Consider the following 15,182-nt stretch of genomic DNA (forward strand, 5'->3'; position numbering starts at 1 on the left):
ACTTACCAAGGGGGCTGTAAGTAAGCTCATTTAACAAGCGGGCTGATGAGCACGTATTCATCTTGTTGAGGCATCTGCAAGGTGTAATTTTATCTTCCAGATAGGCAGTTAAGACCAAAATTATTGGGTATGAATAATTTTGGGCTTGAGTGTAGTCTGGAAAGAAGTCATGTCATGGTTTGACATCACGAATGCAGTGAAAATATGTACGATTCAACAAAAAGAAAAATAACATCCACAAAGAGTGACAGTAGACAAGTTTGAGGCTTTACAAATTGTATTACATTTTATTAATATACCTTCATAAAACAAGTTTAAGACTGTATCAAAAACTCAGTAAAAACATTAGATTTTTTTTCTAATGGTGCTATCAGATATGAATTGTACATAATTCACATATGTTGCAATCATATTCAGATGATACTATTTCTTTGTGATGGGCAGGTAAACGTTTTTGCACACTATAAAGTTCATTATGATGATAGTGATCATAAATCTAAGCATACAATTAAAAAATAAAATCATTTCCCCACTGTGACCCTTCGCTTCCCAACTAGGTTGACTGGTAAAAACACGAACATGATGGAGTTCTTTAATTTCACAGGCACACAATTATTTACATCCCCATGTGCGACACCGAGAGGAAAAGCAGAGCACAGCGGTGTTCTCTGCTCCCCATCAACTGAATGCAAGTGTCCACTCCACACTGCTCACAAGTCCAGTTATCACGTTTCACACTGTACGCCCAACTTTGACACGTCATCGCCATGGAGGGTTAACGACTCACAAGCAACACTCGCATTTTACGTTGAACTCTTCTACTTGCAAAAAGATTTGGTGCAACTCAAAACACCTAAGCCAATAAATGCCCCCCGAAAAAAAGTGTTTAAAACAAAACAAAACAAAAATGGTATTGTGTTAAGCCAAACAAACTTCTTCTGAGTGTAACATGCTCATGTTACCCTGCAGTGAAGCATTCATTGTTGACCCGACAGCCAGTCAACACCATGGCAACAACACAAAACATCTCAGACGGCAAGTTAAGTGGCACAAAAATAATACTAAGAAAAAATCATGTGTAATTATTTGGTGACTAATTTAGAAAACTCATTAGAAATACAATTTGTGTCTTATTTGACTTGACTGGTCAATTTTGTTGAAGTGTGGTGCAAGAAGTCATTACTGTCAGTAAAAGCAAGAATGAAAAGGGATTGGTTTTATTTTTGTGTGTGCGTATCCTTTCAGTTTAGCTTGTGATGTTAAACTCCCCTCAAAAATCTTGGCAAACCAAACTGAGGACACGTACGAGTGATTCGGCTCTCAAACAGCACGCCAAGGGAGAGCCACGGGTCTGCTTCAAGGCCCAATGGGCCTCAGTCTCTCCTGCTCTAGTATTTTCTATACAATAGAAATAGTACATCGTTGAGACAAACTTGACTCTTCTCGGCAAAACAAAGCATTTGGAAACAGTCAAAAGCGACAAACAAAGAGAGTGAGCTCGAGTAATGAAATTACAAAGTGTCTATTTTGCCTGTTCCAGAAGGAGAACGCTGAATTCTTATTCATGATGGTCAAAATATACGCATGGTTGTCTGCATTTCATTGAAATCCGTGTATGGAGTTACGTCCGCAGAAGTTTTGAACAAGCATCCCTACAGTGCACCTGAATTCCAAACGGACAGCTCCAGTTGACGTTAGGGAGGCACGTAAGGGGGCGGTGACCTGTAGGAGGTCATGTTCTTAGGGCGGGATCCTTTGCCTTCGATGGGGACGGTGAAAGGTGGCGGCGGCTGGTAAGGAGGCGCGTTGGGATCGTCATCTTGGTACGCCGAATACTCTTCCAACAAATCCTGGTTTAGCAGTGTGCTGTGGGGACCTGCCATGTTGGGGTACTCCGGGGGAGGCAGCGGCGGCTTTTCCTCCTGAAGGATGAGAGGGATGCTGGAGGACGGCGGGGACTTGGAATCATCCAGCTCGTCGGCAAATATGATAGGGACTCCTTTTTTGATGAAGGTGGCCTGTTCCTCCATGGTCATCTTCCCTCTGCGCTTCTTCCGGTAGCACACCATGGCGATGATTCCGGCGATTAAAAGCAGGGCCGCCACCACGACCGCGGGGATGACCGTGTGCAGGTAGACGTCGTCGCTGCTTCTACGCCCCGTCCCAGGTGAAGGTGTCACGGGAGGGGTATCGGGGATTGGCGGTACCTCTCCCGGTGGGATGAAAGTGAAGCTTTGACATTTGTTGGCACCGCGAACAGAGATGTTAATGGGCTTAAATTCAGGCTCCATAGCCTTGATAAAGGCTGGTTTGGGTGTCCCTTGCGGATCTGCAATGATGTTGCTGAGAGCTGCGATCTGCTCCTTTGGACAAGAACCCTGCGGGAGGCTGTTGTTGGTCCATTCAACCACAATGGAGCCTTTGGTGATGTTTTGTAGGGTCACTGTGCTGCTATTGCGATCACCAAGAGCATATGCTAACTTTTTTGTCAGAAGAATCTTTTTATGGATATCGCCGCTTAGAGTTTTGGGGTCGCCGTGAAGACGGGCGACGAAAACCACTGAGGGTTTATGGTTCGTTGACCAGTGGTTGACCTGAACCTCAAAGGCATCCATAACACTCCTTCCCCCTTTATCAGTAGCCAACATGAAATACTCGTGTTTGCCCTTGTGCTGCTCCTCGGGAAGTCCGTACAAAAGCTGGATGGTGCTGTTGAATTGAATCCAGGAAGTTTCACCGACCGCCTCTCTGGGGGGATGCTTCAAAGTCAAACGCAGCTTGTCGGTTGTGCCGTCTTCTTTGTCGAAGAACGTATCAGGAGGAATCTTAAGCTCAAAGTACGTGCCCACCCACGCGTTGACCTGGTCAATGGGGTTGCGGATCTCTGGCATGCTATTGAGGTCTGGCGCCAAGGGGAGCGAGGTGGTACGCTTTGGTGGTTTCGCTGTGGTGGATTTGGGTTCCCGGGGAGCCGGGGTTGACGTTTTGGGCTTCTTGGGCTTCCTTGTGCTCGAAGGTTTGGGCTTTTTGGTGGTGCTTGGTAGCGTTGGTAAAGCGGTGGCTTCCACAAATGTAGGTCTGGTCATGGTAGGTTGGATGAGGACGGTGCTTGTCGATCCCAAAGCCCTGGTGGGTAGAGGCGGACCCAAAATGGGCGTGTGAGCTATCTGATCTCGGACTCTCATGGTGGGCTTGACGGGAAGGGGTAAAGGACCGCGGACAGGTGGCGCAGAGTTGTCTGTTGCGGGGGCGATCGAGGGTGAAGTGGGGCTGGGGACGATATGAACCGGGGGTTCTGGGTAAGTGGTGGGAGGGAGCAAGGAGGGCACCGGAGTGGGGGTGTTATACAACTGTCGTTTGACGCGTTTCACCGCGTGAGGCTTTTTGTTGGCGATGTGCCAACCAACCACCGGGTACGCCAGCCTGCCCGACATGGTTCCGTCCTTTGCGGACGACTGGACAATGCTGATGTCTGGAATGTTGCCCTGGTCAAGGGCACAGCCGAGTTTCCATGACAGCAGAACTCCATTCTCCACCACTTTCTTAGCATTCCCAGGTCCCGCCATGAAGGCTGACATGTCAAATAAGCGGTTGTTGACAACAGGGACGACCCTCATGTGCTCAACAGGAACATGTGAGAATCTTCTCATAACAGTCAGTAAAGTGACCCTCTGCTCTGCAACCATCTTTGTCAAGTCGGCATCAAGTATGACAGTGAGGACCGTGACAGGCTCCTCGGGGCCACAAGTGAAAGGCTGCAAGCCACTCAGATCAGACTGCAGCGCGAGCAGGGACGGTTCGGTGTCTGCTCGCTCCTCGGGGTAAACTTCAATCGAAAAGACCGTTGTGGGAAACTCTCGGTTGCTGGTCTTGTCATTTGTGTCTCGTCCAGACACAGCAATGTGGTACACACCTTTATCTAGCTCTAGGGCCAGGCCTCTCAGAATGCAGCTCTCTTTGTCCCAATAGAGCCATTGCGGTAAAGCTGTCTGCCCCATCTCAGTAAGCTGAAGAAAAAAGACAAAGTCAACGCAATTACTCAACCGATCGATGATTGCGCTAATTCCACTTTTCATATACGGACACACAAATGCACGATTTTCTTATTAACCAATGTGACACAGGGTAAGAGTTATGCTTTTACCACTTACTGTATTAATCAAATGTGGCAAAAGCCTCAAGCCATGCTACTGCACTCTAATTTAGGTTAACACACTATGTAATGTGGCTTGGAACAAATGACATCATAGTCAACACACCATTCTTATACACATAAAAAACTTGCAAACGTTTGTCAAAAGTGGAAGGAGGGAAATATAATCATTGCAATAGTGGGAGACATTTGCATCAATTCCATTTTAATACTGTTGTGTATTTTGTGTTGTTCAGGCTGCCATCATGTTGTTGCACGTAGCAGTGTGGCTAATAAATAGTGTCATGGCTGAAGAGCTGTTATGTGTGAGTGAGCCACCACGACTGATGTGTAGCTCCCATGTCAAATAAAAAGGATGACTTTGATTCACGCTTATCTGATGTTTGTAAACACGCAGGCACATAAATGGACACGTCACTCAGCTTTGACCAATCAAACACTTCATCCAGTCAAATGGTTTGATAATAGAAGCACCCTTCTAAATAGTCAGCCGTTGTGTGTTAATATTAATACGTTTACGGGATCATGTTGCATTGTCCGATTTAATGAATGAAATTCAAGATGGACGAAATGACATTCCTCTTCATGTGCTTGTGTGTTCGTCATAAGAAGTATAATCTTATTTTACCTACACTTAACATGTCATGTTACTGACTGGAGATCGGTGTTTAATTTTTTATATAAGTACATTTTATTTATTGATGTAGATAAGTTTAGAGTTTAAGAAGTGCAGTCCATATGTAATGTTTCATGAAACATTCATTTGGATATGTTAAACTGGTAAAGCCACAGATTTGCTTGCATAATTATTGTACTCTGCGGCTAACTTTGCTTTCATACTGATTTACAGTATTGTAACAGAGAGTATTCTCCAAAATCGTTTGTTGACTGGGATGTTCTCAGCATTTTTTTAATTTTACAACAAAGATTTCCACTGGTCAAGAGACAAAAAACTCTGAAAAGCTGTTTAATGAGCTTGTAGTTTTTACAATTTTCAATCCTATGTACCATATCTTTCCTCCAAATATTGGTCATCAGTCTCCTTCACTAATGAATTGTTCCTGACCAAAACATATCACTCAGAGTCTAAATAAGACTGAATTCATACTCTGTGCACTTACGTGGAGATCACAGCTGGCGTTTTCAGGTATTGGTGGAATCCTCAGCTGGAACACCTGGCCCACAACGGCTGAGGAGTCTGGGATGCCCATCTGCACACCTCCGTCGTTCACAGAGGACTCTGGCGTTGCCATGGCGGCAGCAGCAGACTGGAGCTCGGGGAGCACGGAAGACTGCATGGAAGCCTCCAGTTCAATGGTGAACCTCTCCACCAGTGCATCCCGCTCTTCCGATGCAGCACCCAGGACCGTGGCTATCAGAAGCCCCATTACCAGCGAGGTGGTCCTGCACATCCTGGCTTTCCCATCGCCCATGTCGCCCATTTTATAGTGCATAGCAGTAGGCCCTTGAGCTGCCTAACAGATGCCTAGGAACCACTTAAGAGGCCACATGCACTGAAGTCAGTCAGATGATACGCTTTGGGTCAGATTCCCTTGTTATTGGCTGTGCTCACTGCTTGTGTTCTTCCTTTTGTTGTCCTCTGGGATCCATCAAGAGAGGTCTATGGCAGCTGGTTAGGCGGCCATGCCAGGCAGCTACAAGAGAAGACAAACAAACATGACTTTGCGGAGGGGAAAAAAAAAAAAACATGAAAATAAAAACATTGGTGCAAACATACAACATGACACTTGAACGTCTCCGACAGGATCAATAGATTTGGGCCACATACATTCGTAGTTTCACCCACAGTCACATATGTAATAAATATGGTTAAGTATTCATTCCCAAACCGATGGATGAGAGTAAGGAGTGTTGCCAGCCGCGGCATCCTCCGTCACAGCCATCAGTGTGGGGAACCTGGGCTTATCGCCCATAACTGCCCAGCGCCAGCACCAAAAAAAAATCTATCGCCCAATGTGGAATCGAAGCATGCTGAGAATTGTGCTGCTTCGTGAGTGTTTCAATATACTTTGTATACTGCATTTGTGAGGTCTGGCGGTGAGCCGACGCACATGCGGTCAACCCGGAAATGTATTTTTAGAGCGTGTGTGAAAGCGTGTGTGAGTGGGTAACGTGATGTCATTACGTTGGCGTGCGCCATGGAAAATACTCAACTCCTGCGTAGTTGGTTTCCTTGCATGCAATGTTTCTTTTTGGGCAGTAAATAATCTCATTGAATATGTAACGTTTGCTATCCCAACCACTAATATTGGAGAAAAAAAAAAAAAGAAAACCCAGTTCCAGACCCGGTCGGTGTTTTTTTTTTTTTCTGGGATTTATAGCTTGTTTGAAAGAATTCTTGCAGGAATTTATGCTAACTCAAGGGTTCCAGGACCGCTTCTGACTCTATCCCAGGGAAAGGCAGACAACACCCACAACTACTCAGGTTCCTTCTAGCAATGTAATAAAAGAAAAAGTCCACCCATGTGTACAGTTAGACTGCACTCTGCGCTAGACTTGCGCCCAGAACAAAAAGAAGGCCCCTATGTGTTTTAAGGTTGTTTAAAACTGAGTGTAAAGCTGAATTAAACAAACTCCCATCCCTAACACACTATTTTGATTTCTCTGAGGTTAGGATTTCTCTGCCAAAGAGTATGATGTTGAGCACGTTTTGAGACGAGCTGACCCAATCACTGGTACAGCGTTGGGTCTGGCTTGCTAGGCTAATTATTCCGAGAAGCCTATCCACATTATTATATTAACAATTTTGCATTGTCGTGTTGTCCCCCGAATAATAAAACCCATTCATTTTCTTGTGGAAGTTAATGCACCTTAATTCTTGGGAAAAAAAAACTATAATAAGAAATAAAGCAATTTCCAGAAGGTAAAAGCAAAAACAAAAAGCAAAAATTGCTTTGGATAAGGTCATCATTCATTTGCTTTGAGTGAAGTGAAGGGGGGAATAAATTAAAACTGGAAATGGCATTTTAATGAGATTTTATTTCTACTCAGCACTAGAAAAAAAGTCTAAGCTTTTTTTGCCTTTTTTTAATAAATCCTAATAATGGAGGTATATCAGTGTGCCAACAATTCCACAAAGTTAAACAATCTTCTCTCCTTGAGCAAGGATACACATTTAGGGCATTTTGAATGGAACGAGTCAATTTGGCTGTTAAGCCAAGGTGTGGCATTTGTCATAGATCAAATTACAAAGACTTGTTACCCCGAGGTTCCAAGAGAAGGAAATAAGGCATGGGTCAACCTGATACAAAAAAAAAAAAAAAAAAACTGACAGTCAACATTGATTGTATAGTGCGAGATAAAAAAAAAAATGCATTTCATTTATTTCTATGGGGGGGAAAAAAAAAGAGTAAACAATGCCCCACATTCTTTGGAGGGCTAAACAGATAGTCTTGAGACCACCATTTTCTGCTCATGTCCAAACAGGTCTACAACCGGAAAACCTTGCGTGTCACAGCAAGTTGCACAGCAGTCATGGCATTCTCCATAGCAAGTTCAGGGAAATTCACCGTCATTATGTACACACACACACACACAAAAACAGACATTCCTCCATACATATAATAACCAATAGTCAACCATCTACAAAAAGCTTGTTCTGAATCCAAACCTCTGGTTAAATTCATGTCTGAATTCTTTCTTTCATATCAAATACATTTGCATAAAAATAGGTTTTGCCCATAGGCTTGGTTTTACTTCGAATGAGCACTACGCCTCACCTCGGGCCATTAACACGCACACACAGCAAACAATCTGAGCATCAAAGTAAGCGCTCCACAATGTGGCCTAGATTCCATCCTGTTAACTCACAGTGAGCAATAGCCACCATAAGCCACAAATCCTCACACCCAATTTTGCAGTGCTGATTTGCACTTTTATAACTTTATATTATAATGTGTAATAGAACAAAAATGTAAATGAAACAGATGGACAGCTAACAATTGCCTGCTGTCCCATGGACACAGCATTACGTTAATGCAGCTGAACCATGTAATGAAAGGGCCCTAATAAGTGGTGTAAACGGCAGACATACAATACAAATGTGTTTTCAATAAACCACAGCTAATTGAAAAAAACATTTACACAAAAATGTCCTTCACTGTTGTCTTTGTCAGTTTATTTGATAACGAAGCTTTCAAGATTATCATTTTGGTTATAATTGCGCAGTCCTGTATGAGCTCATTAAAAAAATATATATATATTAAGATGGTGCGTCATTACCACCATGACAATCTTGAGCTCTGGACCTTTGGTGCAAAACAGCATTAAAACATGCTAGCAGTGTTGCCCAAAATCTCCCCAGGGAGAAGTTAAAGCTCACATGAATGAATATCTACGTCTTATTCTATGCTTATTAAAATCTCATTATAAACATCAGACAAGTTTGATGTATGGTAAACACAACAGTGGCAGATTAGCTTCTAGGTTTAAGACCTGCTCGAGTGGGAGTGGGGGGTGAAGCAAATCAGTTACACCACAGCGGCATTCTTGCTGTATGTCGTTCAAAGGGTAGTTAAAAATTAAAAACGATCACAAATAATTAAATCTCGGATGCACAGTTGGCGCTCAGGGCCAATTGAATTGACGTGGCACATGCAGCAGCCTCTCCAAAGAGCCTGAGCTGAATAACAAACATCCACAAGACAAGCCCGCATGCTCCTCCACACTGTCCAGCAAAGTAATAGAGCATGAGGTTAAAAAAAGAAAAGATAAACCACCAGTGCTTGGCGATAAGACGAATATTCTGGGAAAGGACCCCATGGTTATGCGCAGCCTGGCAAAATCCTGGGAAATCCTTTAAACATTAATCTGAAAACTAGCTGTGATTATGAATCATCCTGTTAACTAGCTTAAACCCCCAAACTGCAGCTAGCGGACCCAAATGGGGGCTGTGGAGATACAAACATGAGAATCAAGAACACTTGGAGAAAATCAGGACAGATATAAGAAAATTCACAATATGATCCCTCAACGTGTAATAATATCCAAGGAGGCCCAGTGGTTAATAAAAACAAACGCTGTTTTGGAGTTGATTTTCAAAAAATGCGTGCTTTGCATTCTGACTTCTTCTTTTTTAGCAATTCCAGTAAGAGCGGTTCACTTGTTTCCTTTTCTTGCATGCCGGCTCACGAGTGTGTTCATACTAGGCCCGTGTCGTTTGCCCTCGGTCCGACTACAATCTCATTTCGGGCATCTTATAAATTATATGTCCAAATTTGAATTCCCGATGATGATGTGACGCGCTGCGTGTGCGTCATTAGTTGAGAGAACGTTGTTATCGAGTCCAAATTGGGGCAAAAAATGCGAACGCGGTCCAGCGCTTTTGCAGAATATGTACCGCAGCTGGCCGAAGCTAGCAGACGTGCACCTGTTTTTATTCTAAGCGGATGAGGTGCGAGCAGAGCAGCGAGCCGCTGCTGCCTTCATCCGACTCACACATCGGCGTACAAACTCATCCAGGCGACGGCCGAATGTGCCGCTTTGCCCCTCACATACGTGTCCGTGGGCAATGTGGGGGAGAAAAGGCCGAGGTAGCGTCATCAAAGTGGAGCGGAGCGAACTGAGCGGTCGTTGTCTCGCGAGTGTTGCTAACTAGCAGGCTAACGTCGAGAGAATAATTACTGTGATCAATGTCACGTTTATCCTTCCCGTTTCAAGGAGAATGCGCTTTGTTAAGCGTGATAACGAAATGCACTAAACACAACCACAAGTGTGCATTTTTCTTTCCAAGGTGTGACATGCAAAAGAGTGGTACAAGCAAAATGTGTACTGACCTTGTTAGCGAGCTAACGTTAGCTACCTCGCGCCGTAATGTCTCCTCCCCGATCGAGCCTGTAGGAAGAGCCGCTGAGATTTCCAAACGGCCATCAAAAGTGAGCTTTACCCCGCAAACGAATAGACAGTATGCGGTCACAATGATGTGTGGGCTCAGCGAAGCAGCTGATGATGTGTGCGCGCTTAGGTTCATAAATAGACGGCCCACCGCTATGTATCGTGATGAGGTCGCTGGCAACCCCTCCCTGGCTGCCTGCCTCCCCCCGTCTCTCAGTCCTCCTACTGGGCACCAGGCAGGTTGAGGAGGCCACTGAGGAGCCAGGCGGCAGTGGCTCCTCCCTCTCTGGAGGTAACTTGAACATTCAGGTGAAACTCACTTCCAACATTTCACACTTTCACTGTTTCCCTTACCGCATCAGTAGTCACAGACAATGACGGAGCCGCACTGAGGACCTGGTTCATTTTACAAAGCACCTTATTAGTATCTAGAAGCTGTTTCAACACAAGAACTATAAAATGAGAGGAACCTTCATGTCCTCACCATCCTAAAGTAATCATCAACCAAGTCATATTTCAACCTATGATTCAGTTTTTCATCTTTTCAAAAAAAAAAAAAAAGTCTTGTTATTGTTAGTATTAAGGGGGATGGAAGGGTTAAGGTTAGGGTTGTTAGGGTTACGATTAGGGTTGTTAGGGTTAAGGTAAGGGTTGTTAGGGTTAAGTCGGGGCGTGGCGTTCGGGGTTGGTGTTTGGGGACTTTCCATGTCTTGGGTCATAATTTTTGGAAGGTGAAAATAAACCAACAATAATAATTAATGCTTCACTACCTTCAGTAACACCGGTCAACAAATGTTAACTTTAAAAAAAAAAAATGTAAAATACAAGTACGCTACATAAAGTTTTTGTGCTGATTCCGAGTCGGCCGTATTTCACACATTACACATGAGAATTTCAAAATAATATAATGGTAATATTGGACCCAAAAATAGTGAAAGAAACAAGGTGGTGACTTTGGAGTTCAATCAAACTAAATTAATTTAAAGGAATCAAAAGGTCAAAACAAGGTACTTTAACAATCAAAAGTCCCAAATCATCATGAACAAAGTGACTAAAAAAAGACTATAGGAAAACTGTTTGGCTTAGCTTGAACATGGAGTGATAAACAAACGGGAATTAGACGACGTAGCAAGGACAATGAACCGTTAAGGGCTGAAAGAAAACAGCAAACTAAATACAAACAAACTGATGAGACAACACAAAGCGTTCGAGGGAGGTGATTGGGTAACATTAGGGAGCACAGACAGATACAATAACCCAACGAAACAGACACACACAAAGGGGCTCAAGAAAAGCAACATTATTTGTTTGTTTTTTTATGTCTGCAACCTCAAAATGTCTTTAACCAAATTTCCACTTAAATTTGCTTCAACCTGGAGACATTTGACCAACCATACAAAATATTAGAATTTGAAATAATTGCTGCAGCAGCCACTTGAAAGAAGAGAATGATTTTATCTGAAACTAAATTCCAAGTATTCAACAAGCATAGCTTTTGTGGGTTTTTCCCCATCATCCTACAGTCATAAAATCCATCTGATACATTTTAATGAAGTGTCCTTATAGACACAATCTCACGTTATTGCCACACACAAATAATTTTGTTCGACTCTCAAGGTCTGAGTCTTAAGCAAGTGTGCTCTTACTTTTGTTTTCATTTATTTTGTTAGATATAGAGGTTATTTACTTTTAACACGGGTACATATGAAAGAGATTTTAGAAAAAGTTTGCTTTTAGTATCTTACAGAAGATATGTGCTGATTAAAAAGATATGTGAGATGCTAATGCAAAATACCCAATCATAATAACCTTCTCTGACACGTTTTAACTTACTACGTTTGCATTAATTCCAACAAACTTCTGAAGTGACTTTTCTGCTCTCTCACAGACACGCAACTGTGTATCTAAATATAAAGTTGATAAATTAAGGTAAATTAAGGTAAATCATTGACAGAACTGCTTTTGACGCCATTTTTGGCTTGTTGGGCATATGCTGTAGGCTTTTCAAGGTAGCAACTGTAAAATGCACTGTGAAATCTTGTATTGTGTCTTCCACGTTCACTGCTATCAGGGCCATTCTGTGCTGTCAAGGACCATTTGAGGTCTAAAGGTTATATTTGTTTAAAGAGGCATATCTGAATTATGACATTTTTTCCCCTGCATGTACAAAACAGAGAAATCTGTGATTCCCCAATAAAACATGACAGCATCAATTTCTGATTTCTACAGAAATAATGTAGCAGCAATTTAAAACAGCCGTAAACCTTGCTGTCATTCCAAACGTCATGTATGTTTCTTTCTAAAGTCCTTTTTTGCTGGCCCGGAGTCTGCTTCAGCTGAAACAGGTGATCCTTTCCTCTGATAATCTTCAGCATTCTTCTCCCTGATCTGTGATAACTTGATAGTCTGGATAAAGTCGAACGTTAGTCAGGCCGATTGGTACATCCAAAAACACAGCAGTATTTGACCATTTTCACCAGACGGTCAATATGGTCGTGTAGCTAGGTAGAGGCGGACAACTCTGCACCATCAATAAGCTGTAAGGTGTCCAATTATCTGGCTCCTTCTCGTGATCCAAGTCCCTCCCTTTAAGCCCGCGGGTCTGTCGTACATTTAGATGAGCTTCTCTGCAGTCTGCGACTTTTATCCATTGGAAAATCTCCCTTGTTTAGTATTGTTCTGCGCAGTGCTTACAGCCTAATGTTCCCAAGATGGCGGCCGCCCGAATGATGATGCAGCGTGAATGTTGACATGTAGTCATTTTACAACAGATAAATAACACTGCAGAACAACACCAAACTCCATCATCTCCTTCGTCTTGATTAAAAGAACTTGATTAGTGGTGCTTCACATCACTGCTTTCCATCATCATGTTGCAAAGCATTCCTTGTGTGTAATTTTCACCACCCTGATGACTTGTCTTTTTTCCCTCTTTTAAGTTAGAAGAAAAACATCCAAAGAAGGAGATGTTTTCTTGTTGGAGGCTCTGTGAGCTTACGCATGACTGCTTGTAATATGCTGCATTGTAATGGGTTTAAATGGGACACGAGCTCCATCGGGAACGATGCTCGGGAAAAGGAAGTGGAAAAGACTGACAGCTGAAGAAGAGGCAAAGCGCCGCATTAAAACCTTAAAATGGAATCGCAAATGTCATTAGGGTGACAAATACAGTGCAAATGGTCCTTCTCATTATGTGCTTATGCGCAAGCAAATGATTAGATGTTGCTTATTCCGCGGAAGAATATGTGGTGCCGTTTATGTGATGGCATCATCATCCATTCTGACAAACTGAATTCATGGCAGCAACGAAAAGGCTTTGGTACAGTAATAAAAATCCTTGGCAAACATGATTAGGATTTCAAGATGGAGAAACAGAGCTTGTCTGTTGTCGTTCACAAACCTGCCAATCATTGGAATCCCTCTGACTCTTTGTTCACCCCTGCGAGGCGACAGTATGAAGTGGAGAGCCGGCGTTTCGTATTCGCATATAGACTACAGAGAATTGATTTTCAGTTGTACGTATCTATTTCAAATGAACTGGCGCCGTTGACGAAACATACAGAAAGAATTAGGATTTGGCATTAAATTTACGAGTCAGCACTGTATGGGTTCAAAACAACCCAATTGGGGTTAAAAAAAATGACTCAATACAACCCATTTTTTGTACAAAACTAATTAGGGTGTGTTTTTTGCAAAACAATCCAAAGTTGGATCACATTGAACCCAACTTCCTGGTTTCGGTCCAATTTTTAACCCTTCAGTTTTAAGTGTCTATACATAATTTTGAGACATAAGACATTACGTCATATTGGAATAAAAAATACACATTTTTTACAACCACAACCTACACAGATAATAGTTCTATTTTGAGCATGAATATATGAGGAATATTAGCTTTTGAATTTTTGGGATGTGTATAACAAGCGTGTTAATTATTACATTATGTTCTTTAATTATTGCCCGGAATCTGTCACTACATGGGCAGCTGTGGCTCACTTTCATACTTGGCGTGTTGTGGACAAGCTGCTAAGGCTGTAGTTGTTGAGCACATGTGCATAAACAAATCTCTTGTGGATCAAAACGCATCAGCCAAGAAGGTACAAGTAGTATTCCCTAATTTTCACTGTAATACATGCAGGCTGTTTTCCCTCATGAATGTCTCAGCTAGATCTCATTTAGCCAAAACACTCATGCACAAAAACACCTGCAGGCCCGCTAGACCATGATTGCTCCAGCGCAGACGAGCTTTTCAGGCCGTTGCACAATTTGACTCTTGATGTATGAGCAGCACCGAGCGCGGAATGAGAGCAGATTAGGAATCAGCTGACTCCCCACATTTTCTTCCGAGTGACTTATTAGAAAGGTTATTCTGAGCGGTCCGTTGCACCGCTGGAGGGTGCTTGGAGGAGTAGTGAGACCCTCACTAGAGGAAATTTCTCCCCTCGTAATGGTATATGACTTTGGACAACTCTTTTCGGCTTCACTTAACAACGCAATGAAAATGACCACTTTTTACTTGTCACGTTCCACTTTACTTTTATCCCGGGAAGGATTTATAATAAGATGCCTCATGCACGTAGAGATGACCTCGGCAGTGTACAGATGTCACTCCACCCAGAGGAGCAGTTAAATGAGATGAGGTCTATTATTTGGTTGTTGGAAGATTTGTTTTTGTGTGCTGTCTGTTTTGTTTTCACTCCCTTGTTATGTTGGGCTGATAAAAGGGCAGGAAGACGGATTTGCTGTGTCGCCCATGTTTGCGCTTGCCACGGGTCATCTGTTCTAGCAGCTCAGCACAAATAAGATATTCCTAGCGGCGCCATCACCTGTGCATGTTTACTCAGACAGCGATTATTGGACAGAAGCCTGCATCCTCTTCATGTTCAAGACCCTAGAAAGTGATTTCAGAGATACGGTTTTGGAAATAGCCATACATATACCGACCTCAGAGACCTCAAAGGTAATTCCATGGGGTTGGTCATTGTCATGTATCACTGACCAGAGTCAGATTAAACTTTTGCAAGCGAAACATGTGGCTCTTAAAACCACCTCATGCTGAGTCTAAAGAAAGACCCCAAATGGGTAATAGTATTGCTATCAGGAACAAAGAGGTCGAATGACTTTCAAATATATTAAGAGGAGATCAGTAAGTTTAAAAAACATTGGTGTCCACAGG

General features: G+C 42.9%; 1 protein-coding gene across 1 annotated transcript; it reads right to left on the reverse strand.

Annotated features, from left to right (window-relative positions):
• Positions 1–259: 259 nt before the first annotated feature.
• On the reverse strand, positions 260–10,235 carry LOC125988320 (dystroglycan 1). The gene is made up of 3 exons (XM_049753355.2): positions 9,949–10,235; positions 5,275–5,808; positions 260–4,007 (listed from the first exon to the last, which is right to left on the reverse strand). The coding sequence occupies exons 2-3, from the start codon at positions 5,605–5,607 to the stop codon at positions 1,695–1,697; spliced, it is 2,646 nt and encodes an 881-aa protein (XP_049609312.1). The 5' UTR covers positions 5,608–5,808; positions 9,949–10,235; the 3' UTR covers positions 260–1,694.
• Between the last annotated feature and the right edge of the window lie 4,947 nt (positions 10,236–15,182).

The sequence above is a fragment of the Syngnathus scovelli genome, chromosome 2, assembly GCF_024217435.2.
Source record: "Syngnathus scovelli strain Florida chromosome 2, RoL_Ssco_1.2, whole genome shotgun sequence".
Lineage (NCBI taxonomy): Eukaryota > Metazoa > Chordata > Actinopteri > Syngnathiformes > Syngnathidae > Syngnathus > Syngnathus scovelli.

Coding starts and splice junctions, on each gene's coding strand:
- LOC125988320 (XM_049753355.2), bottom strand. CDS start 5,607: ATGCACTATAAAATGGGCGACATGGGCGATGGGAAAGCCAGGATGTGC. Junction 4,008..5,274: donor ACGCCAGCTGTGATCTCCAC/GTAAGTGCACAG, acceptor TTTTTTCTTCAG/CTTACTGAGATGGGGCAGAC.